Here is a 14,515-nt window from a genome sequence, read left to right as displayed (position 1 = left end):
AAAGGAAAGGAAAGGAAAGGAAAGGAAAGGAAAGGAAAGGAAAGGAAAGGAAAGGAAAGGAAAGGAAAGGAAAGGAAAGGAAAGGAAAGGAAAGGAAAGGAAAGGAAAGGAAACCAAGCAACCAAGACAGAGCGTTTTAACCCTAAGGTGGAGACAGGTGATCAAAGGGCTCCGCAGCCTCCTCCCAGGACAACAGGTGCCTGTGCAAAGACAGCTAAAGGAGGGAAGCAGCGACGTAGTCTGCCGAAACACACAGTCACCCGTGTTCCTTTGAGATTTGCTGACAAGTTTAAAAAAAATAAAATAAAAAATAAAAAAGCTGACTCACTGAATCAAGGGAGTCCTGTTGCTTCAAAAGAATAATAGATTTCAGGGCTGGAGACAGCTCACCTGTTGAGAGGACTTGTTGCTCTTGCAGAGGACCTGGGTTCAATTCCCAGCACCCACATTAGAGAGCTCATATATACCTAAAACTAGCTCCTGGAAATCAAATGTTCACCTCTGGTCTCTGAATGCATGCACACACACATACACACAAATAGGTTTTTAGAAAAATAATCTGAAGGATTAACTGAAAGGACTTCCGCCCCCCCCCACACACACACACAAAGGAAACTCATTAGAAGTCATAGCAAGCCTCTGACTGGAAGATATAATTATCTATTCTAAATTAGGATAGATGGTGAAAACCAATCGCAACCTTCACCTGGATCTTGAAAATGACATTCACCCAAAGGGAATGAGTTCCTCACTAGCAGAGATTTGTGGCCATCACTGGGGCAGAAGTGATGACCAATGGGAGGGAGATAAGACAGGACATGAACAGAAAAGGAAAGATGGAAATAAGTAAAGAGAGAAGAGAGGAAGTACTGGTGGAAGGAAGAAAGGAAAAATAAACCTCAATTCCAGAGCTACATACAACCCCAGAACAAAAAGAGAGAGAAGGAATGAGAGACAGAGACAGAGTTGGAAAGAAACAGAGAGACAGGGTAAACGCCCCCATTCAAACAACCGCAGTTAACACTCATGGCTTACTAGTGAGCCATCTCAGAGAGCTTAAAATGAATAATAATCATTCAATCCTCATAACTGCTCTCTAGGGGAAGTGCTAGTGTTATTCCGCTTTGAAAAGAAGCAAAATTGGCAGGAGGTGACTTGCCTGTGGTGACATAATTATTAAGTGACAGAGCCACTACACAAACTCCCAAGCCTGACAGTAGAGTTGGTAGCCTAGCAAGAGAGCTAATGGCACTAAAACCAAAACACGTGCCTGCCCTGGAAACTGAATTGAGCTGTTGAATGGATGAGTTATGATGGTAAAGATTTTAAATAGACAGGATTCAGAATTGACATTGATGATGAAATCACTTTTTAATTAAAAATCTTCATACAGTGTTTTTGTTTTTGTTTATGTTTGCTCTCCCCTAACTCTCAGGGAGTTTTCCCACCTCCCCACCTATCCTACTTTATGCTCTCTCTCTCTCCCTCTCTCTGTCCTCTCTCAAGAAGAAAATCCACAAAGATGAAATGAAAATCAAAGCAGACAGAAGACTAATAAGACAAAAATATGCCAAAATGAAACAAACAAACAAACAAAAAAAGATCATAGAATTTGTTTTATATTGGACAACTGCTCCTGGGGGTGGAGCCTGTCCTAGAGTGTGGTTGATAAACCCAGTGATACTCCATTGAAGTAAGCTGAATTTCCCCTACAGAGAGCTCCTTGGTTAGGAGTGAGACTCTATCTGCTTGCTCCTCTCCCTGCCGGGACCCCATTTAGCTTGAACCTGTGCAGGTCTTGTGCATGCTGACACAATCTCTGTGAACTCATGTCCTGTTTTACCTGGAAGACATTGCTTCCCTGGAGTCAGCCATGACACTGTTAATAACCAAAAGTGATAGACAAATTTTTGAAACTAGAACACTCAGTAAGGAGACAACCTTTTAGTAGGGTACGGTGCTGTACTTTAGAATCACCTGGAAGACTTAAAAAAAAAAAACCCACTGGTATCTGCATTTGATGACAAATATCTAAAAGAGTGTAGCTTACTAGTCAAAATCTATATTTTTTTGGCCTCTTAATGCACTACAGGACATTTTGCGTATTACTAACTGATTTCTAAGGACACAGAGCCAATGGCAACCTGATTTATGGGAAAAGATCTGGACGAACTGACTATTCAAAGACAGGCTGTTGGATCAGCCAGTGCTAAAGGAGCCGGTGAAATTTTGGCCCAGTGGCATGGCATTCCAAGTTAGCATGTAGCTTCATGTTATGGCAAGTGTTGTCCACAGTGTGGGTGTTCTATTCTTCCAGCAGTGACAACACACATTGCCAAGAACCACTCCCTAAAGGCTAATAAAGTCATGCTTGGTATTATAAGAGAGAGGAAATGTATTTTAGAGAAAGGAGAATAACTCCTCTGTACCATCTAGTCTGAGTGAACTCTAAGGAGGAGGGGACTTGGGGATGTTTAATGTGCTGTGTCTGAGACAGGGGAATGCCATTTCTTCGTTCAGACACCAAACAGGAAGTTCCTCTAATTTGACACCCAGAAAAGCAGCCAAACCCGATGGGATATTGCTCACATGGAGGCAGAACACAGATCCCACAACACTCAACCATGGAGGCGCTCACAGGAAGAGCATGAAGCAAAAAGAGAAGGGATATTTTTTTTTCCAAAGTGGTAATTAATTAATGGCCTGCATTTGCCTGTACATCAGAGGGACCGGGTCTCATTAGAGATGTCATTATAATATAACCTAAGTAGGGATTAAGGGTTTCCATGGCCATAAAACCAGGAATAACATTGCAGCAGAGGCCTGGCTGAGTAGGGGAGGTGCATAAGGGACAGAGCCCTCCTTTGTTAAAATCCTCATCGCAAGTGGCCATTTGTCTTTCGCTGTTATGTTCTTTGTGTATTTCAGCAGCCAAAGTTTTGAGAGATGTGAGCTTTGCCATTCTTTTTGCCCACTCCACATATTATCTTTACAGTATCTTTGAGTGTTCCTTTTCTCTGAAGAAACTTTTTGGTTTAATTAAAATCTGACTTACTTCAACTTGTGTTGATTATGCCTTAATGCCACAACCAAAAATTCAATGTCAAAGCCAATTTCAGAGGCTCCCTTGCTTACTTTTTTCCAAGAGCCTTATACTTTTATACATATTATAAGTAAGTCTTCGGAGCACTATGGCTTAATTTTGTATATGGCACAAGACAAGGGCCCAGCACCATACACTAATTCTGGAAGAGACCATCCTCCCATCAGTTTATGTTCTTAGCACCCATACTAAAGGTAGAGTGACCACCTCTGGGTAAAGTTAGTCCTGAAACCTCAGTTCCATTTCATTGATTTTGGGGGTTGTTTTCAGTCCCCATCTCTCATCACTTTATAATGTGTGAGAGCCCCACTCTTCTTTCTCTGCATTGCTTTGGCTAATTGGGGTCTACCTTTCCAGTTTGGGAGGGGTAGCCTTACATACTCCTATTGTGATCTCTTCAACTACCATGTTTGGTGGTCACATGATTATATTAGATGGCTGTGCATTAAGCGGCACCTGTTCCTTACTCTTTAGTGTGACTTTAGGTGTTCTGCAATAAGGTTTGACTCCAATTCCCTGCTGACATTGCCATAGATTGACTTTATACCTATGTAATTGCACTCACCTACACCTATAGATCACACTCAACTTCCTGATGGTATACAGACACACCTCTGGTAAAGGCATCCCGGACAAATTTGGTCTGAACTGCTACAAAAGTGTAATGGCTGGCTGTGAAAAGCCACCAACAAATGTGGGTTGAGTCACAGAATTTCTAGTTTTAATCCTATGAATCCTTCCACTCCAATCTGATTTGCTTCCTAAATATATTCTCAGTTTTAGAACTTCACATGGTGTTATGGACATCACTGATCTGTAATTGTTGATTCTCTGGGTTTTGTTTTGTTTTTTCCCTGTGATCTTTAGCAATTTAAAGCTGAATTCCTATTGGACACATACTCGGGCTTGTTAACTAATCAAGCCATGATCTTGGCAATGAACTCCAGGTATGTAAGCTATACTGCTCCCTGATTTCACTACCTAAATATCTTGCAAATGTTGTAGATTTAAAAAAAAAAATCACAAGAACTTAATTATTCTCGATTCATTCACCCTATTTCAAGAAGCACAGTTTCTCTTAGGGTCTCTCTTAGAGTTTCTGGATTGCATGTATAATCAGATCATTTTTGGCTATTGGTGGTCAGATTTCTTTTGTACTCAATTTGAAAATGCAGTGTGGCTTTGTGGATTTGCCTGAGCATGTAATCAGTCCATAACTGTATTTCTAGAAAAATACATTCTGATGTATAATAACTGTATATATCATTTTTTCAAAGAATTTCATTCTTTTATATTTAAAACATCATTGTTAAGAGAAATGTTGAAATTTGCGTGTCCTATAAAGCCCAGAACTGTATCTCATGCTTAGTATTTTTATTCTAAGAAAACTCCAATCAAATTAAGTTGCATTTGAAATCCCACCAACTTAGTAATCCTATTCCTTTTTCTTGTCAGTTTTGTTGATCCTCTACTGCAGTTTGAGACACAGTTGAAGATAACTGAGCTGTCTTTCAAGAGTGTATTATCCATGCCAAACCTTGACTCAGTGAAAGAAATGGGGGACAGCCCTGAGGAAAGCGAGAACCTGGAGGTAGGCTCCTTCTTTTTCCTTTACTAATGACAAGGACCTTAGCATACACTGCAGCGAGCTACACAGTGTACCACTGAGGTTAGAATCCACCTGTCTTCATTTTTTTTGTTTTTGTTTTTGTTTTTTTTTTAATGTATAATATTTTCTCTCACCTATACTCTTGAAAGCCTCATGACTAGATCCATTGGCTTTAACAGATAGTACTAGGTTTATAGGAACAAATGAGCAAAGACGGTTTGAATTAATTGATTTAGCAAGACAAAGGAGCTTGTTGGAAAATACTGAAGGGCAGGGTAGATACGGAAAAAATGCAGATCAGGAGAATCCTAAGATTCTATACACATTTGGAACAATTTTATTTAAGGCTGGCTGGCTGATTGCGTATTTTCTGTTTTGTATTTCAGAATTTATACCAAAATATTTTCAACATATTTGAAGACACTCTTCTTATTTTAGTATCTAAAGATTTCTACAAGATACAGATCTTAAAGGTGAAAGCAAAACAAATGGTTTCATTTCAAATATAAACAGTTCGGCTCATTCTGCTTATTTCTAATTGACCACATTCTGTCTCTTCCTCTAGTACTGGAAGGTTGGAATTATTATTATTATTTTTAGATTTCCAACGCTGTGAAGTTAGAGTTAACCCTTTCCTTTATTTGAGTTGTTAAAAGATTAAGTTCAAGGAAATGGTATGAATGGCTACTGACATGTCAAGTGTTTCGCAGAAATATAGGGGAGCTGAGGTAGTCAACAATAATATTAGCCTAAGCTCTCTTCCTGTCTACACAAAAATGGCAGCTCTGTGAGGATGCCTGTTTGGCGTTATGTTGACCACTGCCTCAGCTAAGGACTCTGCCATAGTGTGATTTCTGTTGCTGTGATTAAAGGCCTTAACCAAAAGCAGCTTAGGAGAGGAAGAAGTTTATTTGGTATACAACTGAAGGTTGTGATCCATAGTTTCAGGGAAGTCACAGTGGTAGGAGCTCAGACAGATGGTCAAACCATATCTGTGGTCAAGAGCAGAGAGAAATGAATACACCCCTGGTCCTACTCCAGAGCTTGCTGGTGCTCAGCAAGCTTCCTTCATTTGTATAGTGCAGGACAGGGAATGGTGCCACCATAATGGTTTTGATCACTCATCAACCAGAACAGTCCCTCGTAGACACAGCTAGAGGCCAACGTGACTTAGGAAATTTCTCAGTTAGGACCCTTTTCCCAGGTGATTTGAGATTACGTCAAGCTGACATTTAAGACTAACCAGCACAAACGTTGCTGTATATCACTTTCTATGCTTGACGACATCCACCAGCGTTCAAGCATTAGACTCTCAGTTCTCCAAAGCTGACAGTGTTGAGAGCTTTAAGAGATGGATGGGCCATGAGTTGTCTTCCCCCAGCAGTTAATTAATACCATTACCATGAGAATAAGCTCTTGGGAGTAAAAAGGACTTGCCTCCTTCCTTCTTTTTCTCCCTCAAACTCTTCAGCCCTTCTGCTTTTTGCCATTTGATGTGCAGCGAGAAGGGTCCTTGCTACATATGGGGTCCTTGACCTTGAACTACTTCATAGCCTCAAGAACTATAAGAATTCCTAAGGATGCTCTATTTATAAATCACCTAATCTCAGATATTCTGCAATAACTCGGAATAGCCTTAGATAGAAAATTGGTACCAAGAAACAGGACTGTTCTAATAACAATACATAAATGTCCGAGATCAGTTTGGGAAGTGGGTAATAAGGGTGGAAGGATTTGGAGGCTAGAAAAAGCCTACAGTGCTAGGAATGGAAATTTAGAGGCTATTGTCATGAGAGCCAGAAGGCGAGCTATAGCGGAAGCCTTAATCTTCTTATGGACTACTTAAGTCAGGACGTTGGTGGAAACACTCACACAAGGGCCATGCAGATGAAGTAAGTCTCAGAGAGGAGGAATTGGTGCTGGAGACAAGAATACAGGATTATCTTGTTAAACATCTGCTGAGTTTGGGGAAAGTTCTCCTGTGTCCTAGAACTTTGGGAAAGGTAGAACTTCAGTGTAACATCCTCTTCTGGGTGGAGAAGTTAAAATGTCAGTAACTCCATCTTGTCCATTTCCATTTTTGAACTAAGTTATCCAGAAGTTTCTGAGCAGCAAAGTGTCCATTTCACTACATGGCTTTTTTTTTGGTCCGTTCTAGTAAAACAAGAGAAGGGGAAACAAAATTTAAATATTAAAGTTTTGATTGAAAGTATTGTACAATGCAAAGGCCTGGATAACTTTCACCCTGGGCACGTAAGCAATAGCCAAGTGTGCTCAAGAGAGAATGCTAGTGGACTGGTCAAGAGACTGCTTACTCAGGATATTGACCTGCAGAGAAGTAAGCCAGGCTCTCTCCATCAAGCTGACAATGGCAGAAGGCTCCTGAAGTGTCCTTTCAGAGATTCACGAGGCTAGCTAGGTCCTCAAAGGCACGGTTCCTGGAGAAGCACCCACAAGACCACAGCATTAACTGATCTGCTCCATTTGGACACTCTGCTACTTGAATACCAGCAAACCATATTTCTACTGTCCCGGCCATGACTCAGGCAGGTCCAGGTGTGGCCCTGTCCACAACTCTGGAAGGTGTGAGCTCTGAAACTTAGCAGTGTCCTCTAGTAGTTCTGTGGGCACATGGAACCCAAGATGCTGTGTCCAGAATATTTACTTTTGAGTTAGATACACTTTCAATTCTCTCTTGAAGGTGAAATGCAAGCTCTATACTTTTTGAAGGGAAAATATGAACTTAAATTTAAACAAAGAGGTTACATAACAATATAGTCTCATACAAGATATTTAACAATACCTGTAAAATTGGATTGCAGTGAACATTAATAACTGTTGAATTGGTTTAATAAAACACAGATGTGTTAGTGCAATAGTGAAAGTTGTACAACAGTTGGGAAGTTGGGTTTTGTTGTAATGTTAGATAAAATGAGATCAAGTATGAACTACTCAGTATACAATGTTGCCTGCCTTGGTAAAGCTGGACATTACAAAGAGGAGCCTCTAAGAAATGAAAATACTGTGGTTCTGAAAGAGCTGTTATGTCTCCAACAGGAAATGGTCATCTGGATGAGTCAGGATAACCTGTACCTGCAAGAACGAGCAATGATAATCATCACCAGGGTATTAATCTTTGCATCCAAGAGAGCCAAGAAATACGTAAGCCACTGACTTCAGCAATGCTGCCAGCTCAAGACTGCATTTCTAGAGAGCTGCTTGCTAGGCCTTAGGTCTGAGGTCACTGATGCTACCTTGGTATTGACGGTCAGGGAGGCAAGGATACATGGAAAGGAGTCATCAGCCTAAATGACTGAGAATCAATTAGATCAGGGTTGTTTTTTCCAATGATTGACTAAACTGTGTTATATTTTACACACATACTATGAGCATGTCAAAACCCCAGATATTTGCTATCTAGACTTATCTCTGCTGACCCAGTGCCATTTGTAACATCCCAAATATTTCATCCTTACCTTCTTTTCCTGTTTTCTCAAATATTTTAAAACTTTCTTATTTTAAATGCATATAACTTAGTGTGTGTGTGTGTGTGTGTGTGTGTGTGTGTGTGTGTGTGTGTGTGTGTGTTTATGTGGGGCGTGGGGGTTAGAAGGGTTCTCAGCAAATGCCATGGCCCACAGAGTAACAATCCACATGAGGCAAGAAGGAAATTCGATTCAACATAAGTTAATTAGCCAATGTTGGCTCAGGGTTCTATGGTCTGACCCCAAGCAGCTTATTGTAAGCATATTTAGGTACAGTACAACTGGTGGGGGGGGTTCTGGTATAATACAATGCCCTGCACACAGGAGGCATTACTACACTGACACTCTTCTCAGAGTCTGTATCCCATGAGGAGGCATTCTAGCGATAGGCTCCATGTATTATCTTAAGGGCCTAGGGAAAGACTGGTGTGTTTTGATCATACAGATAGTGTGGAGGTCACGGCGGCCATCAGCTACCTCTGTCCCTAGTTGTGAAAGCTTGGGGGAAGCCCCTGGCCATACACATAACACAATGCTCACTTAGATTGCTAAGTATTTCCCTCTGGTTCTAACTCTGGGAGCTTGGGGAGCCTCTGGCCATACAAGTAACAGAAAGTCCACCTAGGCTGTTAGCCGCCTCCAGTCCTGTTTGGGGGAGCTTGGTAGGGGCTGGCCCCGAAGACAGTGCCGTTAACTGCTTCCGCTCCTAGGCTTCTGGATAGAAAGATTTTTTTTCTTGAAAAGACAACTCTCTGTGCGTAACATCCCTGCTTTCCCTGGTGCTGTCTGTGAACACATGGACCGTTTTGCTCCCAACAAGTAAGTTTTGAGCTCTCCCAATGTTCACCAAGCGTCTAAGCCTTTCTTTCCTCCTCTCTTTACTTCGCTCTTTCCCCGTAAGTGTGATACATCTTGTGCTAAGCCGCATGCTCATTACCCCAGTTTTCTTTACCAGCATTGCACTGTGCTCATAGACGGTTCTTCCTCGGGCTTAACAGGACGTCTCATGGATGTCTCAGCCCATGTACATTTACTTTGCACTTTTAAATGCCACACACACCTCATGGTTTTTGGTATATTATGATCGACGTGTCTACTTTCCAGTTGGTTTGAATTTTCCTACCTCACACAACACGGTGATCTGAGCCGGCCTCCGGATGAGTAGCTGGACATGCTCTGGAGAGTGAGGATCAGGAGAAAGGTGGGAGTGGCCAGAGGTTCCTTAAATCATGGCTCACATTCTTCAGATGTCCGTTTTCTGACAGCTTCACAATGCTGGCACATTGCTAGACTCGACTGTCCAATTCCCTGTGGAAAATGACGTCCTCAGTGTTAAGCTGAAGCTTTCTGCTTTGAATCCACCACTGCCCGCACTCTCGCGCTGCGACCATTTCCCTCATGTGGATGCTTATGCTAAGATTTGATTTTCCAATTTATCCTCTAAGTAATTTTCAAATATACTAATTGTTCATTTAATTACTTAAATGGGGCTTAGGATGAAGAACAGTCCATCTCTCGTGTGTTTCCTGGGCAGCTCCTAATACGTGTTACCCGCCCAGCAATTATTTGACGCCAACTGTTTGGGTGCTGTCTATTCCCATACTTCTCTCTGAATATGTTGATACAGTCCGCTAAGCCGCCCCCAGGGGGCAGGTCAGACGTTTTGGAGTTTTGCCTGATGTGGCCACTCCCTTTTCTCTTTCCCTTACTGTACCTCCTTTGCTCACGGGGCCCTTCAGGTGTGAAAAATACAACCTCAGACATTCAGGTGTGAACCCAAAGTCATGCGTGGTTAGTTTCAACACGCTGGGAAAATACAAATAGGATAAACCTTAGTTCAGCTGGTTTGCAGTGGCTACTGATGGCCACGGGGTGGCAGCACATCTGCATTTTTCAGAGCATCGCTCGCTGTCCTGCAGCTTCTCTTGGTCAGGAGGACACGCACTTCGTGAAGTGAGCTTTCTTTTCAAAAATAATGTCCTTAGAAAATCTGTTAGGTCAATGGAACCATGAAATATACGTCATATGTATGTGTATATAACAACATAATCCAAACTACTGCTAAAAAATTAAAAGCTGGGCTTCCCACAAGTCTACATCTCTCAGCATCTGACACAAAGAATATTTTGCTCTGACCTCTAAGTTGTTAAGATAACATACTCTGTGTGACAGTGTTGTCCAGACACTAGACAGAGACCTTTTCTTTATAAACCACCCTAGCTTAGGTCATTCTAAGCTTCAGGAGCTCTTGGCCTATCAAAGAATCTCGACCACCACTAGTTTCCTGTTAAAAAATACATGTTTTTGTAGTCGCCAGAGTAGAGGACCCACCACCTGCCGTGAACACCTGTTCATGCAAATACATGAAGCAGCTTTCTGCAGGCAGACACATGTAAGCCAGGGAGGCTATACCTACCATTAGCAGAAAGACTGGCCCCATATTTGTTATGTTGGCACATTTAAAGATGACTGCATTGCTACTGGCCTCCCCAAAGGACCAAAACAAGAGAGAAGAGAAGACAAGACAGCAGTGCGCAAAGCAGCCGGTGGGAAGAGCGGGTCCCCATGAAACCCAAATGAAGCAAAGTTCGCTCTGGACAAGATTACGTCAGGGAAAAGTCAGAGGGAGAATTTGGGCTATGTCTTGTGTATTTATTATCTGTTGATGTGTAACACATTACCCTATTTGGGGTGTGGTCTATAAACTACATAACAAATGTAATATTAGTAGTTTTAGACAAGTAGTATATTCATCCAAGATTCTCTGTTGTCCAGAGTCTTGGTGCCATAATTAGATGTCTCCGGCTGGGGTTCAGCTCTCAGCCTAAAGGCTGATGGAGGTTAAAAGAATCCATTGTCAAGCTCACTGAATTTGTTCTTCGCAGGCCTTCGTCCTTCCTGATACAGGCCTCTCTATAGGACTGCCATCGTGGGCTTTTATCCCTCTGGATCCAGAAAACAAAACAAATTTCTCTTCCTTTAAAAGGCAAAACTGGGATAAGGGTTTGGGCTACAGCTGACCCGTCATCCACATTGACCTCCCTTCTCTCCAGTCTCCTCACAAAATGACAGTGCTTCGCTGGTTCAATGTGTGTACACATGGCAAGAGAAGGAGCTGGTGAAGGGCTTTCACTGGCAAGCTACTGGCAGGCAGACTGAATAGAAAATGATAACGAACAGAGAGGACAGAGGAGCCCAGAGGCAACAGCCATGGGTACTGGGGTTGCATGGCTGTGAAGGGGTGTGTGTTTGTGGGGGGGGGTGAGGGTGGCTAGAGCCAAGAAAATAGAAAGACAGTGAAAATGTTTGTGCTAATTGAAAGGATTAATTGAAAATGTATGTATACTGAAGACTCAATGTTTCCCTTCTTGACACAAAATGAAGCTCACTGGAAGCCATTTGTGAGGGCTCCCTTTTCCCTGAAAATCTTTGCTAAGCATTCTGAGGAAAAATTATTCCTTAACCATTCCCAAGCGACATACCCAAGCGATGTGTCTTGCTTCCAATTAAAATCCCCACCATGAAGCATTATTACACTAATTTTTTTTTCTGCTCTGGCCTTCATTGTTTTTATTTAATTTTTTTTATAATTTACTCACTTTACATCCTGATTGTAGGCCCCTCCCTTGTCTCCTCCTGGTCCCACTCTCCTCCCTCTTCCCTTGTATCTTCCTTCTCTAGTCCTCAGAAAGGAGGAGCCCCCTTCCCTTACCATCTGACCCCAGTCTATCAACTCTCATTAGGACTGCCTGCATCCTCCTCTTCAATGGCCTACCAAGGCCACATCACCAGAGGGAAGTGATCCAAGAGTGGCTAACAGACATCAGAGACAGCCCCTGCTCCCCTTACTAGGGAACCTACATGGAGACTAAGCTGTGTATGGGCTACATCTGAGCAGGGCATCTAGGTGCTCTCCATACATGGTCCTTGGTTGGTGTATCAGTCTCTGAAGGCCCTGAAGGCCTCTGCATTCTGCCCAAAGTTTGGCTGTGAGTCTTAAGCATCTACTTTTGGGTAGAGTCTTTCAGAGGACATCTTGGACATCTATGGTAGGCTCCTGTCAGAGAAAGCACCTGTTTTCTCTCTTCAACTGTTTCCAGTGTCTATTCTATTTGCCCATCTGAATGAGAATTAAGCATCCTCCCTGAGGTCCTCCTTGTTATTTAGCTTCTTTGGGTCTGTGGATCACAGTATGGTTATCCTCTATTATATGCCTAATCTCCACTTATAAGTGAGTATATACCTGTGTATCTTTCTGCTTCTGGGATACCTCACTCAGGATGACCTTTTCTAGTTCCTACTATTTGCCTGCAAATTTCATAATTTCTTTGTTTTTAATCACTGAGTAGTATTCCATTGCATAAAAGTGCCACAATATCCATATACATTCTTTGGTTGAGGGACATCTAGGTTGTTTCCAGTTTCTGGCTATTATGAATAAAGCTGCTATGAACATAACTGAGCAAATGTCCTTGTTGTATGGTGGAGCATCTTTTGGGTGTATGCCCAAGAGTGGTATAGCTGGCTGTTGAGGCAGCACTACAACCAATTGTCAGAGAAAGCACCAGATTGATTTCCAAAGTGGCTATACAAGTTTGGAGCTTTTTAAGAGAATTTTGCACACATATACAATGTATGACATATTTATATATCCACCCCCATTACTCTCTTATCCCCCCCTCACCTCCTCCTTCCACAGTGGTCTCCCCACTACATTTATGCCTTATTATTTAGTTCATGTCTTGTGCAGGAAGCCAACGGTGTTTTCATGTTTGCAACAGCCATGGCATATTGGAAAAATAGTATTTCAAAGAAGTCCTCCCCATCCTTTGGGCCTTATCATCACTTGTCTTTATCTTCCAAGGCTTCTTGGGGGCTTTGAACAGGGCAGGGAGTAGTTACAGGTTCCCCATTTAGGGCTTGGTTCTCCATAGTCACTAATTCTCAGCATTCTGACCAGTTAAGAGATTCCACATTAAGAGTTGCCTGCTGAAAAATAAAGAAGCTCCTGTATACCAGGACTGGGAGCAGGACTATTACACAGGCATAAACATATATATATATATTTAGAAGACAGTTTGACTAAATGTGTATTGAGCAACACGTCTGTGCTGAAGACTCCCCATAGGGTCTGTGACCTCCCTTGCCATCAGCGTTTGACCAGGTTTATAGTATTTGGTATTTATTCCGTCCCTTGGAGGAGGCCTCAAATCCAATAAAAGTGGTTACCTCCTACACCAGGCAGCCATTCCACTATTTCACCTATATCTTGCTTGATAGATCAGTATCATAATATTCAGGGTCTACGGCTAGGTAAAATATTAGTACCTTTTCTCCTCCAGCATCTTATATAATGTCTTCCGCAATTAGGTGTGCTAGCCAGCATGGAGGAAGATTCTAATTTCGTCCTACTTGATTTCTTTGTATCTTGCAATCAAAGCATGTGGCATCCTCAACAATAGAGTCTTACATTCCAGTTACTCTAACAGGCATAAATATGAGAAGTTAATCAAAAGTAACCTGACACTTGAGAAAAACATATAGCAAAAAGAGAGAAGTTAAAGTAAATAAAGAGAAAAATCGTTATCAAAATATATCATCCAAAGTACAGATGAGAAACTTCTATGGTGAGGGCATATGTATGTGTCAAAAAGAAACATCAGTAACTGAGCATGGCTCTCAACAAACTATTTTACTTATTCACAGACTATATTTCAGTTTTAAACTTTAAGACCAAATAGTAAAACATTTAAATTGGTTGCCGAACATGACATAAACACTATGGACTTAACAAAGAAAAACAGAAATAAATATGCCTGCAAGAGTTCATTGCACAAAAATTAAAAATAGCTCAGTAGAAGTAACCCCAGAGCCACCAGCTGACGAATGGGCAAACAAGCTACGACGCAGTCATAGAGTGATACGTCACTCAGCCAAAGCCTCCTAGCAAAGGAAAGAAGACCAGCCAGAAACAAATTCATACGTATGACTCCCGTGATCGTCTTTCTGTAGATAGCACAACAGGGTTATCTTTAGAGAGAAAGCGAAGTGTGCGTGCCAGAGCGCATAATGAAGGGGAAGCGAGTAGCTGCTTTGTGGGCAAAGGATGGCTACCTGCTTGGAAACTACCGTGGTGACAGATGGCTGCGAGCATTGGGAGTGGATTTCGTGCCACTAGGTCACCTACTTCCCAGCAGCTGAAAGAGCAAATCTTAGGTACACATCCATTTGCCGTGATAAAGATGGCGAAAGTATACTTAAGAGAAGGAGGATGTGAGAGGCAGTGGATGAAAGTTGTGGAGAAATGGCAGCCCTCCA

The 14,515-nt window shown here is 42.0% G+C and overlaps 1 protein-coding gene across 1 annotated transcript in view; it reads left to right on the top strand.

Annotated features, from left to right (window-relative positions):
* Positions 1-14,515, top strand: part of Mroh9 (maestro heat like repeat family member 9) — a 90,818-nt gene that overhangs the window by 36,891 nt on the left and 39,412 nt on the right. Inside the window, exons 2-5 of the mRNA XM_021662958.2 lie at positions 3,971-4,050; positions 4,559-4,694; positions 5,099-5,185; positions 7,770-7,874. Of these exons, the coding sequence (XP_021518633.2) occupies positions 3,971-4,050; positions 4,559-4,694; positions 5,099-5,185; positions 7,770-7,874 (408 nt within the window). The remainder of the gene's footprint in view (positions 1-3,970; positions 4,051-4,558; positions 4,695-5,098; positions 5,186-7,769; positions 7,875-14,515) is intronic.

The sequence above is a fragment of the Meriones unguiculatus genome, chromosome 11 (assembly GCF_030254825.1).
Source record: "Meriones unguiculatus strain TT.TT164.6M chromosome 11, Bangor_MerUng_6.1, whole genome shotgun sequence".
NCBI lineage: Eukaryota > Metazoa > Chordata > Mammalia > Rodentia > Muridae > Meriones > Meriones unguiculatus.
Note: the sequence above shows the minus strand (reverse complement) of the source record. Positions and strands in the feature narration are given on the sequence as shown.